Source organism: Lepidothrix coronata, unplaced genomic scaffold (genome assembly GCF_001604755.1).
Source record: "Lepidothrix coronata isolate B3197 unplaced genomic scaffold, Lepidothrix_coronata-1.0 Scaffold22, whole genome shotgun sequence".
Taxonomy (NCBI): domain Eukaryota; kingdom Metazoa; phylum Chordata; class Aves; order Passeriformes; family Pipridae; genus Lepidothrix; species Lepidothrix coronata.
The window spans coordinates 3,316,147-3,338,573 of record NW_016690202.1 but is presented as its reverse complement, the minus strand read 5'-3'; the positions used below and the strand labels follow the sequence as shown (position 1 = coordinate 3,338,573).

Genomic DNA, 22,427 nt, shown 5'->3' with positions numbered 1-22,427 from the left:
CTGATTACAGTCCATAATTTTGAAGAAGCCTCCCCAGAAGAAAGTCAAGAACAACTGGAGCTATTTTTAAGGACAACTGTATTTGGCTAGAACTACTTGAACGCTGTTGTGGTAAAAAATTTAGTGATCTTCATGGAAGTAGTCCAGAAGTGTAAGAAATTCTCCTTCTGCTTGAATAGTCCTTATTCCTCTGTGCTCAAAATAGTTACTGTTTTGGTAACTACCTTGCTTCTAATCCAGGACACCTCTACCATGTCATACCTGACAAACTGTGTGGGCAGTGATAGATAGTGGTTTGAGAAAACAGCAGGTAACTAATCAGGCACAAAGGAAATTATCAGGCACAAATCATTACTCAAAACAGACTGTACAAGAGGCCTCAGCCATTTTCCCCCTCTCATATCTCCTTGCAATTGCTACAGACCGAAGAACCAGGGTTGATGAAACCAAAGACCCAACAGCAACCTATTTGGGAGTAGCATTTTTCTCTAAGAGTAGGAGACTCCATGAATCTGAAGTCCCCAAACCCAGAGGCAGCACTGCTCCAGACCTTACTTTCATAGAGTTCCCAGACAGCTGTGAAACAAAAGACAAATTAACAAAAGACCATGAGGGGTTTTATAGCCAGTCAGTAGACTAGAACATTTCTGCATCTGGCATATGCTAGCACTTTCTCCGAACATGTTTTTCACACCTTCTAGGGGCTTAAACACTGAATCCACTACCTGACTCAGTATCAGAATCACTCTGATTTCCTTGTATCCAAACAACATAACAAATACTAAAACATTAGTCAGCTTCACACACTGTGAAGCTGGCAGCCACAATTCCCTTTACAAAACAATATGAATGTATTATATATGCTGTGTCCACGGATTAGCTTACGCTAATCATGCACCTGGCATGTGCATCCATTCATAAACTGTCCTTGCTATTGTTTGAAACATTTCTAGCCTGTGAGTTTCCTTGAAGTTACAGCAGTTAAACATCCTGTTTTGGTTAGTTCATATCCCTAATTATGTATGTCAACATCAGTACCAACATTCTCAGCGTGTAACTCACACACAGCTCCTGTATAATCTTCTGTTTTGAAATTCTCTTCTGCCAACAAACATACTTGAAGTCAGTCCTAAACCCATAATTCAAGCACTCTTTGGTCATATACAGGATTTCTAGGCTGTCGGGGTTTCCAGCCTACTAGATCTAATGGGTACCTGGATGCTCCTCATAATTAAAGGATGTCCTTAAAGTAGATCTGTACAGAGTGACCAGGATGAAAAAGAACATATATCTGGAAAAATCTGGGCACACAATCACCATACAGAAGACCATATAAGGTAGGTTAAGAATATACACTGCAGCGACTCCCTGCTCAATTTTATTACATATCCAAACTTCAGTGCCTATTAGAAGTTTATTCCATTTCCAAAGTGGAGAATCTTCACAGTCTTTCCCTATAGGAAATTAACGTAAGCAGCTACTTGTAGGATGAAATTATCATCCTACCTTATTAAGTCACAGCACCCCCTTGTGGGCAAGACCTTCAGCTGAGGTACCCTATGCCACTTACTTAGAGAGTAAGCAACTGCATGTAAAGATTCGGTCCCATCTGCAAAGGATATGTACTACTTATACTTACAAGATATGTTCCACTCAGAACAGGAGACCTTCTTACAACCACAGTGAAAACATTTACTTATGATTTGTCAGTTTCAGTTAACTTAGTAATTTAGCTTAGCTTGGAAATGCAGCAAGTAGAATATCACCTGGTTTCCACATAATGGGAAACTCATACTTCTTGGTAACTGTGATAAACTTCTTTCAAAAATTAATGGATGACTCTTTAAAGTACTCAAAAAATATTTTCAAGAGACACTGATATGCAATTCCCAGTCTGATCTCAATTCACACTCTAATTTACCAGGTAGTAACATTCCCATGTGTTTACCAGACTGCACTGGCCATAAAATGTTAATCAGTTATAGTAAGTTACTGTTTCCTCTCTGTCGCTTTGTTATTTTTCAAATAAGAAGTGGAGTCAACCAGAGAAGCCTATATCGTATCTTTCTTTGCACACCTGGAAACACTGCTGAGAGGTCTCCTGTCACTTTGAAGTGACTGCTGTAGCCATAGAACAATTGGAAGAACTAAGAGCTACAAAACTGGAAGAACTTCCTCCTGTAAAAGTTAGTGCTGTGCAGCCCTGTTCCACCATTTTGGTTAGCAAGGTGAACTTTTGAGATTCCTTAATGTCCAAAACTGCTTTTGTTTTTGTTCTTATTTAACACAGTGTGTGTGTGAAGAAATCTGTACAATTCTGTTGTAGAAGTCAAGCTCAGCTACATTTATGTTTTTTTTCACTGTAGCATTTGTCTTCCCCCTTTCAGACCTACGAGAAGAAAGGGTTAGTCTGTAACTAAATGAAATTTAACTTTTACCTTAGAGAATGGAAAAGTCATCTCTAACAGAATCAGAGGCGGCAAGTTCCTTATCTGAATGACTCATGATTGCACCTCTGTTTTAAAAATTTTGTCTTTACAAGCATAGATAAGAGTACATTCCCATTCCAACACAGTTTACAATCTAGGCAAAAAGTCTACAATAAGGGTGGATCAAAATCCATTCCTCTCAGGAGCACAACATCAAAATTATAGAATAGGCTAGGAATAAAAAGCATGGTAGATTTCCACATCCAAGACTTTGAATTGTTATTGGATCTGTTTTTTTAAAAGATCATGAAGCACACTGATGTCTTCTTTCATTGTGCTCATGCTGGAAACAATTACAGTCCCAGCTCTGCAATTTCAACATTCTGCTGTGTTCACTGGAAAACCCACTGAAATCAGCTAGCCTCTGAAGACAACAACTAGAACACTGCAGCCTGCACTCAAATACCCTTTAATGCTATGGTTCCTTGCTTATCCTCTACTTCTTCCCTGTGAGCTTAGAACCAGTCTCTGGATGCAGTATAAAACTGGGTTAAATCACAGCACTAAATAGCATCTAAAAATGCCAATGCAAGCTCAGATTGTTTTTGGTTATTAAAGACACTACAGTCAGGTTTCTTTAGAAAATGAGCTAGGCAACACGAACAGTTCAGTCAGTACAGTTGAGGAGACAATTATGCCAGGCAAAGGGAAGGTAAGGTATATGTAACAGGCAATTTGAAGCCTCTGACACCACTTGAATAGCAAAGGGTAAAAATTGCCTCTGAAAGAGCCAGAAAAAGAAAGCACTGACATTTGCACATATGTCATGGATGCAGGGGGCAGGAGGGTAGATGTACAGGCATTATGTCCTGTGTGTCTCTTCAATATCATATAATAAGAATTGCTTTTTACTTATAGCATGAGAAGGTTAAATAACGTTCTGGTATGGATAGACTGCATCAAACACTTTCCATCAAGCATTGGTGCTCCAATTGCATAAATGGATACAGCAAATGACAAAACCAGGATGTTTTGTGATTCATTCCGTTCAGGAGCAGCTCATAGTCCAAACAGGCCTGGCAAAGCCTCAATCTTCCCCGTATCCTGCTGTTTTTTCCCTCTCTTACCAGTGTGCCATCCCCTCTTTTTTTTTTTTTTTTAAGACAGAGATGAGATTAGATCAGCTCCCTGGACCTGCTGAGTGTGTCAGACCACAGAAATCCGACTTTGTGACCAGGGAGCAGTTGCGGGGTCATCTGGCAACCATGACTCACCTCCTCATTAACTGCTGTGCAGCCCAGCCCTGCAATAGTTCTCCAGGTGGGTGAGGCACCTGCACCTTCCGGGGAGCCTTCCAGACAGTGGAAAGAGCTGCTCCTCTAAACTTGCAGAGACACAGCCTTAAAGAGGAGGACAAACCCTACTGGAGAAGATAGTGTTTGCTTCTTAGTAATTCCATTGCAAGATGTCTGTGTTCTTTGCAAACAGACATTTGTTATAGAGACTTTTTTTTTTTTAACTTACTTTATTAAAACTCAGGAGTCTACACCACTACTGGGAGCATGTGACTACAGAGCTAACATTCCACACAAGGAGGATCTCCAAAGGACGGACAATGGCTGACTCCTCAGTTACTCTGCAGCAGCAGCGTCCAGGTGTCATTGCTGTGGGCTTAACTGGTGCATCAGCTGAATCCACAGCAATGACACTTCAGTGTTCATATTAACCATTCAATTAGAGGTGGCTTGAAGCCCGAATTCCTCCCCACTGTGACTTCCAGCCTTGAAATGTTTTATTTGCCTAATGAACACTTTACAACAACTTTCTAAAATTTGCAAAATTTCCAAGACTGGTGAAAACCCTGTTCTCTTTAGTTAAAGCTTGATACACTTCACCGCAACTTGGACTCCTCCTTATTCACAATATTGCTTGTAACACAATCCGCAGAAAACCTGTGAAAAAGTAATTTCTTCTGAGACTGAAATTGTTTCATAGCAGTACAAGAGATGCAGTGCTTATTATTATACTTATAAACCTGTAATCTGCATCACATCTTTTCCATACAGAAATTAAGCTGGCCTAGCCATGCTCCCTCATTATTCTGCAAAGTGGTCCATATGCAGGACCACAAAGTGCTGCATGACAGAGAATCATGGAATCACAGAATACGCAGAGTTGGAAGGGACCCACTAGGATCATTGGGTCCAAGTCCTGTCCCTGCACAGGACACCCCAAGAGTCAAACCATGTGCCTCAGAGCGTTGTCCAAACACTTCTTGAACTCAGACAGGCTTCGTGCTCCATTTCCCCTCGTGAGGATGTTGAAGACTCCAACGAGGTCTCCCCTCAGCGTCCTCTTCTCCAGGCTGAACAGACCTAGTGACCTCAGCTGCTCCTCATAAGGCTTCCTCCTCCAGACTCTTCACCATCCTCATGGCCTCCATGGACGCTCTCCAACAGCTTAATGTCTTTTTTATATGAGAAAACCCGTCAGAGGAGCACTGAGAATCACCTCCCTCCGACGACGTGCCATCAACCCGCCGCGTTCCCCGACGAGGGGGGACCGGACAGGCGGTGCCGCGGGCGGGCTCTGAGGCGCCCGAGCCCGCCCTGACCGACCCCGTGATGGCGGAGGCGGGGCCGGGTTGCCCTGGGAGTGGGACCCGGCGGGCTGAAGCGGTTGCTCCGCGGTATGGGCAGAGCCATGGGGCTCGTAGGGCTGCTGCTGGGGCTCGTCCTGGTGCCCGCCGTGCTGGTGAGCACCAGCCTCCGCCACGGCGCCCCGCGGACCGAGGCCGGGCCGGGGCCGGCGCCGGCCGACTGGGAGCTGGCGGCGGACGCCGTCTCTGAGGACTCACTGTGGCCGCTGCCGCAGTGGCTCCGCACGTCCCCCCGCCAGCTGCAGCTGGCGCCCGGTCGCTTCCAGCTGGTGCACGGCGCCGGCTCCTCGGCGCGGCCGGGCTGCGGGCTGCTGCAGGACGCCTTCCGCAGGTGAGCGGCGGCGGGGCCGCGGGCCGGGGGGCTGCAGCGGCGAGAGCAGCCGCCTCAGGGCCCCGGCGGCGCCTGTGCTTCCCCGGCAGGTACTACGAGTACATGTTCGGGCATTCCCGGCGGCGGAGGTGGGGCCGAAGGCCGCTGGCTGCCCGAGCGGAGCCCGAGCTGTCTGAGCTGCAGGTGGTGATCGAGGCGCCGGACCCCGGCTGTGACAGCTTCCCGCACCTCGGCTCCAGCGAGGCCTGTGAGTACCCGCACGGCCGCCCACCGCGCTGCTCCTTCCACGGCCCAGGCGGCACCGTTAAGCGCTGGGTTTCCCATCACGTGTCCATTGTAAAAGTCAGCAGGGTTTTGGTTTTGGGGAACTGGAAAGCACGGGCTCACTGAAGTGGTCAAGAACGTTTTAGAACAGGGGCGACCGGAAGATAATTCTTGCCCTTGATGCTGTGGGAAATCTCAGCTCACAGGGAATCATGAAGCTCATTAGACATGTCGCCTGTGATTTCTGCAGTTTAGCTACCGTACAGGTAGCTGCTGCTGTCCTTTCTAGCAAATAGCATTGGGAATCAGAGCTACTATGCTGTGCAATATCCAGTTATGTTTGGTGAGATCTGTGTGTAGTCAAAGAGATCATCCCTTTCATTACAGGATGTTGAGTGAAGGCTGTCTTTGTTTACCATATGTTCTCCTTAGAAATTACTACATTTGAATTGAAGCTACTTATACTGAGATATGCACATGGTATTTCCTGTTTTTCCAGGAAAAGCAGAAAGTGTGTGTTGAACTTGTTATTTATCTTGCAGCGTTATAAATCTACTTTCTATCAGTAGGTACCAGAAAGGATTTAAAAACATGGTGTTTATATTGGATTTTTCTGTGCTTCTTTAGTTCTGTGGTTAAAGTCCAGACTGGAGAAGTACTTTAAATAAAGAACTAATTACCAGAGAATTTTCTTAACAGAAATAAGGATGAGTGATAGGATTGCTTTTTGTCTGGGCAGGCTAGCACAGGAATCAACATATTCAATTCATCTAGTTCTGTTTTGAGGTAATCTTCTGTACTAGGGAAGGCAGTTGTTTGGTATCCAGGATACAGATCCTTAGAAAAAGATCCTTCTAATCTTAAGTCATACATCAGCAGCAGGATTAATTCCACTTGACTTGTAATAGAATGTACTGATATTAAATGTACTCTATGCTTTTGGCACATATAGCTAAATAGTTTTGTGTGCAAGCTTATAATACATTTCAATGCAAATAAAACATAGCAGCAAAAATACTAATGCTTTAGCATTTTTCTGCCACAGTCAGATTATTGTGCTGCCATATTACTAATTTGAACTTTGAACTGGTTTGTGAACTACAGATTTTTACCAAAGCTGGTTCTTCTCTTCTGTCACACAATCTGTCAGATCATATGATCGTTAGGTTGCATTCTTAAAAACAGGCACAGTTTTTTCCCTCTGCTCTAAGAAATGAGTTTCCTGTTAAAAATAACATGTTTTCCTCTTGTGGTAAGCTGAGCTTTCCAGACTTCAGTGAGTTTTTAATTTTCTGGGTTTTTGAAGCTTTTTGAAGGAACAAATTCTGAAAAATGGTGGTCACTTGATGGTTCGGATGGTGTGGCTCCTTAGTAGAGATAGTATTTATCAGTCAGTGACTATCCTATAAAAAGAGTATTGAATATGTAATAAAAGTACCTGCCCTTCTCTCTGCTGAGTTCTTACCTGCTTGTATAAAAGGTTCCAAATAGCTTGTTCTGTATTCAGTTAAGGTATGATATCTGTTCAGAAAAAAAAGCCTGCTCTCTTGGAAATAAATCCGTGACAATTGATCACAATTTACCACAGAAAGACTTGCAGTAGTCTTCTAAGTTCTCTTTCTTACCCTAACCTTGCAGTAAGTGCAATCTGTGCTTAGTTTAACATGGAAGACTGAGGTACTTTCTTTGTGTCGCTGAATGGCTTTTTCCTGCTAGTTTAGGTAAATGTTTGAACTGTGTATTATATGACAAAACATTCTTTGATACATACACAGATCAAATAAATCTCTGTACAGCAGTTCACCCCTTTTTTTTCTCTGCTCTGTCAGATGTGCAATCCTGGTCAGCTTATTATTGCTTTGCTGGTTAAATAATAATATAAATCTATAGATTTATAGAAATAGTGTATTTTTATACATATGTATGTACATGGTTAAAAAAAATATTTAAAATATATTTGTTTCTTTACTAAAATTTACTGAATCATCTTAAATGCAAAACCAAAATTATTTTACCTTTTTTTTTCACCAGTACTTTGTTACACAAAGTTAAGGGACGATTGTTATGAAGTCCTTCAGATACCATTCTCCATTTTACTTACCTTACTTCATCTCCCTGCCCCCATACACATGTCCATTAGATGTGGGGTCAGTAGAGTGACCTGGCATCCTATTTGTGCATCCGGCACAGCATCACCAGCCAGTCACTCTGTGTGGTGCAGCCTCACCTTGAATATTGTGTGCAGTTTGGAGTGCCATAATATAAGAAAGATATAAAGCTATTAGAGAGTGTCCAAAGGAGGGCTACAAAGATGGGGAAGAGCCTTGAGGGGAAGCTGTATGAGAAGCAGCTGAGGTCACTTGGTCTATTCAGCCTGGAGAAGAGACTGTGGGAAGGCCTCATCATTGTCTGCAGCTTCCTCATGAGGCAAAGAGGAGGGGCAGGCACTGGTCTTTTCTCTGTGGTGACCAGTGACAGGATCCAATGGAATGGCACGAAGCTGTGTTAGGGCAGGTTCAGGTTGGATATTAGGAAAAGGTTTTTCGTCCAGGTGATGGTTGGTCACTGGAACAGGCTCCCCAGGGAAGTGGTCACAGCATCTAGCTGAGTTCAAGAAGCGTTTGGACAATGCTTTCAGGCACATGGTGTGATTATTGGGGTGTCCTGTGCAGGGCCAGGAGTTGAACGTAATGATCCTAGTGGGTCCCTTCCAATTCAGAATATTCTATGATTCTATGGTCTGATTATTAGCTTTTTTCCTTTGTCATTATACCTTTATAGTTAGTACCTGGCAATATTATAGGAAAAGTTATATCTCTAATAAAAATATGTAAGCATAATCTATATGAAAGGAAGGTGAAAGGAGAAGTGAAATTTTTGTGGTTAAGTCTGGCATAGTTACTCAACCCTTATCACCATGCCTTAAAAGCAGAAATATAATCTGTTATGTTTTAAATCAATTGAGTTAAACTTGGCTGGAATTTTGGCCCATGTACAATATTTTAAGATTGCCATTATTAAGCACCTCACTTGTTTTGTCTTCTTATTTATTAACTGTTGACTCTCTGAACAGTAGCTCACATTATATCAGAAAAACAAATGAAAAATAATTGCGTGCTGTGACCGTTAAAAAAAGTCATTTAAAAAACAAAGGGAGACATGGCACTTGAAGAATCTCTAATACCTATTAGCATTGGCCTGTCAACTCATGGTTTCTTGAGGAATAACCTTTTTCTTTTCTTTTCTTTAGATCATTTAACTGTAACTGAGCCTGTGGCTATACTGAAAGCTTATGAGGTATGGGGTGCTTTAAGAGGTAAGTTGCTACTTTTCATATAGAGCTATTTGCTTAGGTCTTACACAAACTTCATGGCAGTCTAAGAACCAGCTGATCACTGAGCTGTGCCCTCATTCAGTATGTCATTGGAAGTAAGCTTGGTCAGGCCAGAAGGATACTCAGATGTTGTTGGTTCAATGCTCCACATCTCAGATCCAGTGGCGCACCGTAAGTGCACTCTTGCTTGCCTGAAATCAGCCAGGCCAAGCAAACCCTGGGTGCTAAAAAGCTCTCTGATCTATAGTGTAAACAGATTATTCTCTGACTGCACCTAATAACTTGACATACTGAACACATTACCACGAAGATCATAATGCTGAAGTTTCAGTCTGCTGTTCTTACTGCAATGTTACACCAACAGATTTTACTCTCAGTAACTTTCTTACTATTCAAGGATTAATTCACTACTGCTGAGCTGTAGTGATAGTATTTGGTATCTGTGTGTAATGGAGAATTTGAATGGTTCTGTCTTTGGAATTTTTAAAGCAGTGGTGCTTGAGCAATTAAGGAAACTGTGCTGAAAAGAAGGAAACTCAGCTACAAAGCATTCTTTCTCGCTTTGTGAATGCCTGTAAATAGTTGTGGTCCTGTTTTTAACTAAAACTTTAAGGGCAAATACTGGGTTGTATTCCACATCCCTTTCTTGGATATTTTTCCAGGTTTGGAAACCTTCAGCCAGTTGGTTCATGAAGATGACTATGGAAGTGTAAGTATTAACTAAAACCACTGTCCTGATTATAGACAAACAGATTCTTTACTGGATGCTGTTCTAGAAACAGCAGATTTACCCGTTTCATTCAGTAACTTTTCAGTTTGTTAACAGATTTCCTAGAAACATTTTCTGAAAAAAAAATGTATTTCCTGTTTGAAATTATGAATATTAAATGGGAGTTCTGATTTTTAAATTTTGTTCTCATAGTTTCTTGTCAATGAATCTGAAATCAATGACTTCCCAAGATTTGCTCATAGAGGAATCTTACTAGACACTTCAAGGCATTATTTACCATTGAAATCTATTCTTACAAACCTGGTAAGTGGGCAGTTTTGTATCATTATAATGAAGGCTCTTTGTTGTTGTGTTTTGTCCCCTGAAGTAGGTAGCAACTGGAGCTGATATGAAAGAAAAACCCACCTCCTCTGGCTGACTTCTAAAAGGACAGAGTGAACTTTATTAAGCAAAGGTCAGAACAGACTGGAGAGGAATCAAGTAGGCAGATACAATGATTAGTGAATCTGTAAAGGGGGCTGGGATTTGTGGTACCTTGGATTCTCCGTATTTTTTGTTGCCCAAGCCAGCTAATGTGTTACTTCTTGGAAGCATATTCTGAGACATCTGACTGTCACCAAGCAATACATAGGAGACCTTGCAAGTTCTAGCTTCAGTGCCAGTGATTTCAGGAAAATTCCCATCTTTTCAGTAGCCAGGCTTTGGTAGTCCTTTTCTTAGGCTGCTAAGAGCAAGCCAGTGATTAAGTATTACAGAGCAAGAGAGAAATTTGAAAATGTTCATTGGAAGCTCCTGAAAAGAAAACCCCAGACAAACAAAACAAACAAACAACAACAAAACACAAAACAAATTAAACTTTCTCCAAAAAGCTTATGTAAGTACACTAAGAGTTTTATACTCCCACCTTGATGGAAAGGTAGTGAATTTTTATAAGCATAGCAGCCAAAGCTGTGGGGTTTTCTGTCTTGCACTCCTTTTTTTTTGTTGTTGAAATCCTTGTAGAAGGGATTATTTAGTGAATTGAAGTGGAGGAACAGGCATTTTCCTGTTTTGTCTGTCTTGCTTCTCCAAAATGAAATAATACTTGAAATTTCCCCTCCGTGTTGCAGAACTTTGCAAAACAGGTTTAAGATGGGCAGGAAGAGTGCAGGTAAACAGTCTTCATTTCTGAGGTCATCCTTGAACTATGCTCAGAACTTGTCCAATTTTTACTACTTGTTTTACCTTCAAGGTCAGTGCCTGTTCAACAAGTAGTGCTTGTGTGTAGTGTTTCATTTGCAATGGAGGGTGCTTCTCAAGTAGATACTTGTGCTGTTGTTTGTCATGTTGTCTAAAAAAGATATCGAAAGAGACTTGCATTTCTACCAGTTTTGTGTTTCTGTAACTGTTACTGTTCTCTTTCCTTAAATTGCATCTGTGTCTCTCCAACACATTACTAGAACTATCTTTTATGCAATTTTGCTGGTTTAAGAACAAGTGTACTTTTCCTCTCACCTCTGTGCCTGCTTGAATCCAGGATAATAAAAAGCATCAGTAATCTCTTCACTGACATGTGGTAATAAGATGCTTAGGGCAGCAGTTCACATACCTTTCTTATTCGTGTTCAGCTGCTGTACTGTATTTGCAGGAAGGGCATTGTTCTTGAGAGAAGAGTGGCTGAGTTGAAAGTCAGGAGATGTAATTTTCTATGTGGAAGGATGGTATTTGATAGAAATGAACGAAGACATGGCAATTAAAACTTCTGCAGTGTAATGAAACAGATGAGATAATTTTGGGGAATGGACAAGGTGTAAATATCCTTTTGGATTTGGTGGGAGTTCCTGAAGAGATTATATCACTTCTTTAAACACAGATTGGTGAAAAAAAGAATGGGAGAAATGTGAGAATAATTGTATTGTGGCAAGGGATTAGAAACAGCTGTGTTGCAATCAGTCATGAACAATGTAGAGAATGCTTATTTGGCCTGCTCAGAGCACATGCTTCTACGGACTATCAAGCTAGCATAACTCAGGGTACATATGTAACTGTCCAACTGGAGTCATAATTCCAAAATAAGTGTGTTAACATTGATCTTATCTTTAGTTTCAAAAAAAAAGGGAAGTAACGACTGTAATAATTGAACACATAAAGGAAGCACTGTCTTTTGTGGGGAAAAAGCATGGTTTATTTTGTGTGCATTTGAAATGGATTCTTCAGAAATCAGTAGCAAGAATGGATGTGCTAAATAGGAATTACAGGAAACTCCCTTATGCTGTTAAGTTTTCGAGTCCAAAGTAGTTATAAAAGTATAAGCTTTTCTGTAAGCTGAAATATGTGATGGTGTATACAGAATTACCCAGAAATGTTCTGAAGTGGAAGAAATTAATGAGTGTTTATAGCAGTTCTTACTACACAGGCGGGTAGAAGAGGGTTAGATCAAGAGCTTGTTGCCAGCAGAGGTGCAAATAGATGGAGAGGAATGAAACAGTAGAGGTGTGTGCTTCTAGGATTCAGTGAAACACACTATGCTTTTTTTGCTTGGTTTGGGTTTTTTTTGTTTGGTTGGTTTTTTTCTTTTTTAGCTGTTGCTTTAGGTATGAGGATATGCTCAGGTGTGGACTTTTTTCCATAGGTTTTCTATGAAACTGAAGTGTTTGACTGAAGTCTTTTGCATAATTTCTTACAGGATGCCATGGCTTTTAACAAGTTCAATGTTTTCCACTGGCATATAGTAGATGATCAGTCATTCCCTTACCAGAGCATTTATTTCCCTGAATTAAGTGATAAGGTGAGTGAACATCATTGGAGTGGGGTGGGAGGGCTGAAATCCAGTACATATTTCATGAATATAAAATGCAGATTGAGTATTGAGTACATGAGATTGAGTACATCTGCTTTGGTTTATTGTGAAACAGTACCACGTGACCAGTAATCAGCAAGTCCACATTTAGGATTCTACCTGAGTGTCTGTGTGGACTATTTTCAAATCTTCCTTGGTGGATACATGGTATATGGCCTTCCTAACTCTTCTGTGCAGATTTACTTAATGATCCTCAGTGTTTGCAGGACTTCAAACAGTAATGGTATGCAAATAAGTAGTGAACACTGCTTGAATTTCTGATGGTGGGGTTTTTTAACTGTTAGGCTTCCTGCCACTTAGATGTAAGAGAGTTTCTTGCCAGATTTAGGTTTGGAACCACTGCAATAATACTTTTGCCTTATCTGAGATCTCGTTAACTTTACAAAACACAACATGCCTATAAAGAGGTACGAAAGGGAGAAGTTGTTTTCTAAAACAAATACAGTGCAATGTGTCTATTTCTAGATTCATAGCAGGCTTTGTTAAATTAGTTGAAAGTCATTAAGTTCTTGCTCAGTCATGGTACGGTAGAAACCAAATCAAGCATGAATACTTAAGTAGACTAAGCCTAAGTACAAGATTACTGATTCTGTTTTAAAACGCTTGCTGGAATCTGACCCTCATGAAAATTGTGTAGGCAGTGCTTGAGCAGATGCCATGAAGAATTTTATAATTCAAAAATTGTAGATGTTGCACAGTGCAGTCAGATTATTTTTCCTAGTAATGGCTATGGAGTTCTGTCCTATGCTCCACTGACAGCTGGAGAGAGGAAGATGGCTTTTGTCTCAATAGCCTCCTCTTTGAAAATCTTCTTGTTTACTGTTACGTTTTTTGAGTAACTCAGCTGTGGAAACCATTTCCAGAGAAATGAAAGCTTAAGGTGCTACTAGTCATGAAGAGTCATGATGTATTCTTACGTAGTTTGGGTCTTTGGCAAGCATCTGTTTCTCCAAACTGTGACTATCTGGGTCATTTGTCACATTTTTTGGGTGTGAGGGAGTAGAATAACACTCAAATTCAGTGTCGCAAAACAAACAATCCCCGATACTAAATTGGTCACTGTATCAAAACTGAAAAGCAGAGGTGTTGGAAGAAGATGCCATTCTTTCTGACTTAGCAGAATTTTTCCATTAGTCTTGCGTGTTATGTAGCAAGAGCCCTGTGTTTCAGAGCTAATGGGAAAAAATAACTTGCCTCTGTACAGAAGAGTTGAAAACTGTATCTTTCAGAAATCTGACGGAATAGAAACTAGCTTTTCTGTTTTCTTCAGTAACTGTGAGCTAAGGAGGAAAGAGTGGTCTTCTCAAGGAGGTCTGTCTCAGTGTTGTGAACTTGTTGGTTTGGTTTTTGATTGTTTTTTTCTTCTCTCCACTAGTCAGCCAAAAAGTTCCATCAGTGCAGTTGCACATGTGATGAACCAGAAAAGGCTAACTTATAATGTAGACTGTAGAGCAGTTTTACAACACTTTAGTCCAAATATTGTGAGCTGCTGGTATAGTGTTTTGTAAACTGTCTCTAAATGTGAGTTATTTTACAGGGAGCGTACTCCTGTAATCTCATCTATACTCCTGCTGATGTCCGTCTGGTGATTGAGTATGCCCGATTAAGAGGCATTAGAGTTATCCCAGAGTTTGATACCCCAGGACATACGCAGTCTTGGGGAAAAGGTATGTCCAAGGAAGTATTGTTAAGAAAGAAATTGTTAAGAGATTGTGGTGAGTAGTAGCAAGCAAATGGATTTTTTAAAAAGTAGTCAATAAAGTGCTTTGGAAGGCCCCTGATAAGAGGTAAGGAAGGGGCAGACTCTGTGATGTCATGACCTTTACCTGTTACAGGAACTAAAATGAATGAAGGAAGTTGACACGTCCTGTGCTGGATGTGTGTGCAAAAGTACAGATCTACTCTGCCTTAGACTTTATGTTGTTGATATCTCCTCACTCAGTACTTAAGTTTAGAATAATAAGGCAGTAGCTAGAAATAATGAGTTGCTGTCTGGTGTAGAGTAGATATTTCTACTTTGGGAAGGTTCTTTCAAAGTGATTGATGTTTATCTCTTAGTAAAGTGGTAATCTGCCAGTGTACGAAACACAGCTAAGTTGGATACTTCTTCACTCTCTTACCTTCTTGGTCTCACAGTAATACTTCTCTTGATACAGAATGCTGGTGTTTACATGTACTCAAGGACCAGGAAACCTTGTGCCTTAATTCAATGTGCACTGAATGCAATTTCACTGCAATTAACTTAAGATGGTCTTGGCCAAAAGTAAAGATTTTTTTAGTGCCTCATAACTTCAGCTTTAGCAACAGAGCAAGTCTTGTATTCGTCCTGTAGGGCTGTGGCTATAATGTTGAAAGATGTCTTAGGCTCTTTCTCAGTAATTCAAAATGAGAAGGAAAGGAACAAGGCGAACCCCAAATTTGCTAAACACACTCTTTCTGAATGCTTTATCTCAAGTGGTCTTTGCGCTTACAGCAAACTATTAAATCACTGGCTTGCCTGGCTCTATGTGGGGGTTCTACATTCATTTGAAGAGCAAGTTGATCTCCCTTGCCTAAAATCAAGTGTTCTTGATAGCTTCCTGTACAGCTTTTTTTTATGCGATACACAGGAGCTAGTCCTGGCTTTGCTTATGAACTTGGGTGGCTATGCTTTGCTTGCATTCAAATTCAGGATATTGGAGAGAAGTCTTAATGCTTGTGAGTAGGGTAGTAGAAGCAATTTAGCACTAGGGCCTCATTTGGGGGAAATGTGCTCAGAGTAGGAAACACACAGGCAGGAAGGTGCTGCTGCTGCAACTATGGTGTACTAAATAAGCTGGATTTAGGTATCTCCAACCCACATACAATAACTCATTCCTATTTAGTTATCGTGGCTCATGTTGCTTCAGATATCTTGACTTGAGAACCATTGCGTAGTTTTGATCTCTGTTTAGCCTTCCTTTCTTGTGTAAAGGTAAATTCCTAGGAGAGTGAGGTAGGACATCTACCTTGAGCTATATACCTCACACCTACTTAGATGTTAGCAAAACAGAGTAATGAAAATAGGAAAGAGGCCTCTGAAGCATACTCATTATGCTTGGCTTTCTTCTAATTGGCTCCCTTCCTAAATCCATTAAAGTTTTTTTTATTCAAATAGGCATCCAAATGCTGTTTTTCAGATATAGTGTTACATAAATTAGTGTGTGTTAAATCACAAATCTGAAAGTCCGAGTCCTAATTGCCAGTTAGAGGGTTCTTCAGCCTTGTCCAAGTTGTTTTATTTCATTCTACCTCTATTTGATTATACTTGGAATAGGTGAGCACTTAAGTCATGAATATTAACCTTTTTAATATGGGTAACTGCTTCTTCCTGCTAGTAAAGCTAGCATAGCAACATGGAACTGCATGTCCTCTATTAATTGTTTTTACTAGGTCAAAAAGATCTTCTCACTCCTTGTTACAATGGAGGACAGCCAACTGGGTCCTTTGGACCTGTAAATCCTATTTTGAATACAACTTATGACTTCATGACTAAATTCTTCAAAGAGATCAGCAGTGTGTTTCCAGATGCATACATTCATTTGGGAGGAGATGAAGTGGACTTCAGTTGCTGGTATGGTGACAATTCAAAGAACAAATGTCTAAGTGCTTCTTAAACCTATCCACATCCATTAATTATGGAACTCAGTTGCATGAGGTAGTTTTCACTGCATGGCCAAAAGATCTCCATTCCTATCTCTATAATTATCTACAAGCAGAGCATTTGTGATTCTCAACAAGCAAGAGATGTTGTGCAGAATTTTGCTTTGTCTAGTAGTTTCACAAATGCTCAAGTACTCTGAAGGATTTCTTTATGAAAATTAACCTGGCAGGAAAGAGAACTAATATGATAGAAAAGTACTAGATAAGATAATTAACATTTAAATACTGTATGTTGTAGTAGATCTTTCCATTGAGTTCTGCCCTCCAGAAAACACGCTAACACTAAGTAGTACCAAGCTGATTCTTTTGTGTTTGTATTTAAAGTGTGACATGTATTAATAGAGCTCTTAATTTGTTTGTGGATTTTGAATATTTTGGAGTCTCTTTGCTGGAGTAACTGATAGTACAGAATTTGAACATTTTGATGATTCTCTTTAAACATCAAAGATTCTCTTTAAACATCAAATCCGAACACTCAGGACTTGATTTAATTTTTATAGAGAAAGAAAACTTCTGACAAATGCTTTACCACAGAAGTGCTGGTTTGCTTTTGTGGTAAAAGCACAAAATTGATGAGTTCCCAGACCTGCTGACAGCCTTCCCACTAAGTCACAGAGATACCAGGAACCCCAGAGCTCTTAAGAGTTTGAGGCAATCTGCCAGAGACCGCTTCAGAACAGGGACTCCACTAGTTTTACCAGAGAATTAGGACTATTGGCTTTACTTCAAATCAGGATGAAACTGTTTCAAAATATTGAAGTTGTGTTAGCCTGCTGCTTCTGCTCTATTTTGAATTCTAGGCTATGGCATGCCAAAGGCACCATCTAGTGCTGTGCGTAGGTGGAAATGTTTGGGAAATCTGGTTTAAAACATAACAAAAATAATCTTTTCTTTAACTTGTATCCTTTTTATTATTTAAGGAAATCTAACCCTGAAGTGAAAGAGTTCATGAAGAAGCAAGGTTTTGGCAGTGACTATGCTAAACTGGAATCTTACTATATTCAGAAGTATGTTAGTTTTTTTATTCCTGCTTGGTTTTTCACAGTCACTATCTGAGGGTGGCATTGAGGTGCAGATACTAAAGCTGATGTAATATCTATATTGTTTTCAAAAATCGACACATGGGGGACTACCCACTTTAATACATCAAATGTAAAGTTCATAGCTTTAAAATGTGGGATACATCAAGGATATCTAGGCTAGTTCTACACACGCTATGAATGTATTGAATATCTTAAACTAGATATCTGCAGTAATGGCAGCACACAGGCTGTGGAGGAAAAGGTTTTGCAGCCATTTATTTGGCTCCTTCTTAAATAACATGGATTTAGTCACTGTGCACAAGTTGCTGGTAGTTCTGAACATCAGTTTGTGATGCACACACACACTGTTATACGCATGGACTTCAAGAGCACTGAAGGCCAAAACCAGAACAACATGCTTTTCGTGGTACCCTATGCAGTGATGGGAAATGTCAGATGTGCCTTAGGGTAGAAAATATTGCTACTTCAAGTGCCTGTACTTACTGAAGTTCACAAACCCGATCTTATTTCTAAATTCCAGCATTTTGGACATTGTTTCCTCCTATAACAAAGGACAAATCATCTGGCAAGAAGTGTTTGATCACAAAGCACAGGTAAGATGGGAAAATTAATAAGATACTTTTGTATAACAGCACAATATTGTGGGAGGCTTCCAAAGTAGGCTACTAAGTAGGTCTGTTTGTGTTTCTTAAAAGTTAAAGCAAGTCTTCTGACATTAGCAAGTCTCCCCAGGTGTGAGGCCTCCCTTGACATTACCATTTGCTGACCATGTAAAATAGGTGGGACAGGAACACCAGCATTGAAGTTCTTTCTGAAGGTGAACGCAGTTAATATAATATGTTTTAAAGCATCCGAGTAAAGGGTAGGGAAGTTTCTAGGAGTTTCCTTTTTTTTTTTCCCCCTCACACAACTGTGTGTCTGATCTAGTAACACCAGATGCTTGGCTTTTAAGAGCTGGTCAGATATGGGGTGCATGTAGGAATCCTCTTAGAGCATTAACTGTCTGTAGTATAACCTAGGCTTCACTCAAAAGAGCTGTGTTTAAAACCAACAAAGAGATAATTAGCTTTAGACTTTGGGGGAGATGACCACAGGTAGCTTCCAAAATGTTCCTCTTCAAAACGAAATAGCCAGTTTTGAAATTCATGATCCTTTTTTCCTGATAACAGCAATTAGGATTGTCATTAATGGCTATTTTTTTATGGGGGGCGATCGGGGTTGTTTGTTCTGTCTTACCCCCTTTCAGCTGAAACCAGACACTGTAGTTCAAGTGTGGATGGCAAACAGCTATGCTCATGAACTGAGCAGTGTCACTGGAGCTGGGTTCCCCGCTGTCCTGGCTGCACCCTGGTACTTGGACTACATCAGTTATGGGCAAGACTGGAAGAAATACTACCGTGTTGAACCACTTGACTTCCCTGGTTTGTTACTTTTTTTATATGCACGTTCTGTGCATGAAATTTTTTGGTTTATAGTAAGGTGTAAATGGAAAGAATAAGGCTGTTTAGAGGGGTCATTCCATCACTGTGATTATAGTGTAACCAAAGGAATTTAATGTCAACTAGAACTCTGGAAAATTCTTAAATTTAAAAAAAAAAGGGAACTTTGCACTTCTCACAGGGAAAGGTGTTACCTTCCTCAGGATCTGATACTGGTGCTTGTGTGAGACAGAATGATGGACAAGGTGGGCAGGTGCCTCATACTTCAGGTGCGGAGTTGTGCAGAATGGCTGCTGGTAGACATATGTTAGCAAGCTTCTAGAGTGTGAAACTGTTTTATAGAAGACATGTCCTCTCCTTCTGTCTAAAGCTGATTCAAACATGTTATGCTTTCCATGGGGCTTTTATTTTGTGCAAGGTAGGTCTCAGAGCTGATTAGGAGGAACACCTGACTAAGTGGTTTTTTCAAGGAATGTTCTGCATGTGATAGAATGAACAGTTTCCATCAGGACTGATATCCCTGAGGAATGTCAGGAGGCTGAGGAATGTCTTCAGGGGATAAAAGGTAAAATACTTTCTGAAAGAGAGGAGAAGTGGCTTCTCTGGGCAAACAGCCTGGTGGTTCTCACATTCAGTAACAAGACTACTAAAATGTTAAGTTAGTGCTCAGAATAGTTTTATATGACCAAACAAACAACTGAACATCAATCCTCTCTAAGTATTAGAAAATTAAATTTTTGATATATTTTCATCTTCTGGAAAAATAAAAATTCTGACCTTTTGCTTTGAATTCAGGATCTGAAGAACAGAAGAAACTTTTAATAGGTGGAGAAGCCTGCCTGTGGGGGGAATTTGTGGATGCAACTAACCTGACACCAAGATTATGGTATGAACTGCTTTATCATTAGGTTTTCAAAAGCCAGCTGCGAGGATCTTAATTAATCCAAGAAGACTGTATGATAGTGGTGACAGTGCTCTGTGCTGAACCTGAGCAGCTATAAAAAAATTTTATCTATTCTTGGTTATAGACCACACCTACTCTAAAACTTAGTATACCTTTACAGGCCTCGAGCAAGTGCTGTAGGAGAAAGACTCTGGAGCAGCAGGAATGTGACCGACTTGCAAGATGCCTATAGAAGGCTGAGGAATCATCGCTGCCGCATGCTCCGGTAAGATTTAGTGGCTACAGTGTATCTTGGTTCTCATGTCTTATAACCAGTGGAACAGAAGTACAGACCTAAAGTGCTGACCTGGAAATGAAGGGAAGAGAGGTAGTGTGGTTTGTATCCACAGAAGAGGAAGAAAGATGCATTAAGATAGGAGTTCTAGACAGTTTCACAACTAACATTTAGGTTTTCCCAAACGCTGGTGCATAGTTGGACTGCAGCAAGACTGAAACATGCCATTTTATTTCTCTACAAAAGTTTATGACAATTATTGAAAATCTCAACACTGTGTGGAAGTATTTCAAGGCAGAAAGAAATCAGCCTTTTAGAGAACAGGATACAAAAGCAGTTATAGTCAGCACTTAAAACTGAAGCACCCTGCTTGTATTCCTGTAGGTGTCTTAAAATGATTATCTCTTTGAATCACTGGCATTTAGCTTACAGTACACACTAGCTCCTTAAGAGCTAGTGAGTGGCTGAAGGACTTGTAAGTTTTGATTTGTTGGGTTTATTTCAAGCTGGCTTAAAATAATGCTTAGGAAACTAGCTATGTGTAAATTGTGCTATCTTTCTCGGTCATGAGAAAAATAGATACATTGAGGGAGTTACCAAATACATGTTAAAAACAAGATTAAAGGGCTTTAAAAACTTATGCCCTATTACTTAACAGGATGGTGCATCTCTTGATGGGGCTTAGGGAAAACACGAATACAACTGAACAGTGAAGTGAACAGTGGCTGTACCACTAGGATTAGGGTTTTACAGTGAACTAAGCCATGTTAGTCCTGGACCTGGTTAACTCTAATGCTGCATCTCCATCTTCTTCCTTAACACTGGTACTTGTATTGCTGTATAGGGTGCTGGCTGGCTGATGACAGCTGCTCTCATGGTGCTGGCATGAGAGATGCAGGGGCAGACTAAGCACTACTCCCTGTACTTACTGCACATTTTAGCACCAGAAACTAGTTTAAAGAAAAACTGCTTTGCTGCCTTAGGGTGAACTATTCCTGTTAGAAACTGACTACCTTAATAAAAGGACATGTCCTCCTGAAAATTATTCTTTTGATACAGGTTTTGAACAAGAAATACACTAGAGAAACCATCCCCTTTCCGGTGATGAAATGAGCATTCCTTAGAGCTGCACTTCTGTTGCCTTTCATGTATACACAGCCTCCTTAGAATTGTGCAAACTCAAAGAGATGATTTAATATCAGGCTATTGTAGTCTTAGTGTGTGGGAAAAGGATTGTGTTCCTACTTATGTTTTTATATATGGTGTATACATAGACCATGGCAATTGTAGAAGGCCAAGGAGACTTTCCAAGCAGAATGAACAGCTCTGGCTTACTCTGCAGCTGGTTATGAGGAAGTAAGGGAATGGGTGGGTAGGACTTTGTAACAGCTCGGTTGTGGTCACTGGAAGAATAACTCTGCCTATTGAAGGTTGAGGCCACTGCTCTTGAAATAATACAGTGAAAGCAGTAGCTACTATTCAGATCTAAATTCAACCTCCCCTAGGACACAGCAGCCCAAACTGAAATGATAATGGGAGAAAGGAAACAAAAAGGTGGGCATCTATTCTAGAGGCCTAGACACCAGCCCTATCTTTACTAAGTAGAGTAGGACTTGCTTAGGTGCAGCAATAGTTCAGCTGAGGTAATCCATTATTCAGTTTCTTCCACTGCAGCACTTTTAAACACTAGTAGCAGTAGTATCTAGTCCTTAAATATTCAAGAAGCACAATTTTGACTACAACTTCTTTAACTCTGAAAATTTTTTTTATACTATCTTACTGTACCATCATAAACTACAAGGGCTTGGTTAGTTTGTTTTTAAAGCCACATGAGAACAGACTAATTTATGATAGTGTAAGCTGGAAGAAATCTTGGCTCCCCCCAAATATGAATGAAAATTACATAATTAGAGCTGCATATGGAGGAAACATGAGGGTTGGGAGCAGGGAGAGTGTGCAAATGTGAATTGATTTATATTTGCATGTTCTTATAACTTCTTTTCAATAAAAGCTGTAAATTTTGCATAACATCAAGACAACTGGGTCCTGAATTTAAGCTTTTCAACATGTTTGCTAATAGCTCGGTAGCTCTGATTGAAACAGAGAACTGAAGTACAATTAGAAGTAGAATAGGGCCCCTTTTCACTCCCTAGAGACGACATCTGTTATTTCTTGGACATAGTTTTGTTTATAGAATGGAGTGCCAGTATCTCTCTTCCTGCCTATACAAACAGCCAGTTGTTTGATTATAGTCATACACATTCCACTTTATTTTAACAGCCGTGGCATAGCAGCCGAACCGGTGTTTGTTGGATACTGCGCCCATGAAGGGAGACGGCCGTAACTGCTGCAAAGACTTCTCCTCAACAACCTGAAGTGCCTCTGGGGTATGAATATGTATTTGAATCAAGATTTAAAATTTTCACTTTTAAAATAAAATTGTTTGATAACCTTGTTGGAGTAAAAATGGTTGTTTTTAGGGTTTCAGAAACTGGGATTC

The 22,427-nt window shown here is 40.4% G+C and overlaps 1 protein-coding gene across 3 annotated transcripts; it reads left to right on the top strand.

Annotated features, from left to right (window-relative positions):
* Positions 1-5,070: 5,070 nt before the first annotated feature.
* Positions 5,071-22,379, top strand: HEXB (hexosaminidase subunit beta). 3 transcript variants are annotated; one of them, XM_017808164.1, is made up of 14 exons: positions 5,071-5,419; positions 5,509-5,666; positions 8,934-8,999; positions 9,680-9,726; positions 9,940-10,050; positions 12,413-12,514; positions 14,124-14,253; positions 15,998-16,178; positions 17,188-17,274; positions 17,831-17,903; positions 18,557-18,731; positions 19,545-19,635; positions 19,814-19,918; positions 22,208-22,379. In XM_017808164.1, exons 1-14 carry the CDS (start codon positions 5,121-5,123, stop codon positions 22,269-22,271), a joined length of 1,689 nt encoding a protein of 562 aa, XP_017663653.1. In that variant the 5' UTR covers positions 5,071-5,120; the 3' UTR covers positions 22,272-22,379. The 3 variants fall into 3 exon arrangements, with proteins under 3 accessions (XP_017663653.1, XP_017663654.1, XP_017663656.1); XM_017808165.1 differs by lacking the exons at positions 5,071-5,419; positions 5,509-5,666 and having other exon boundaries at positions 8,934-8,980; XM_017808167.1 differs by lacking the exons at positions 5,071-5,419; positions 5,509-5,666; positions 9,940-10,050 and adding an exon at positions 10,115-10,201.
* Positions 22,380-22,427: the final 48 nt, after the last annotated feature.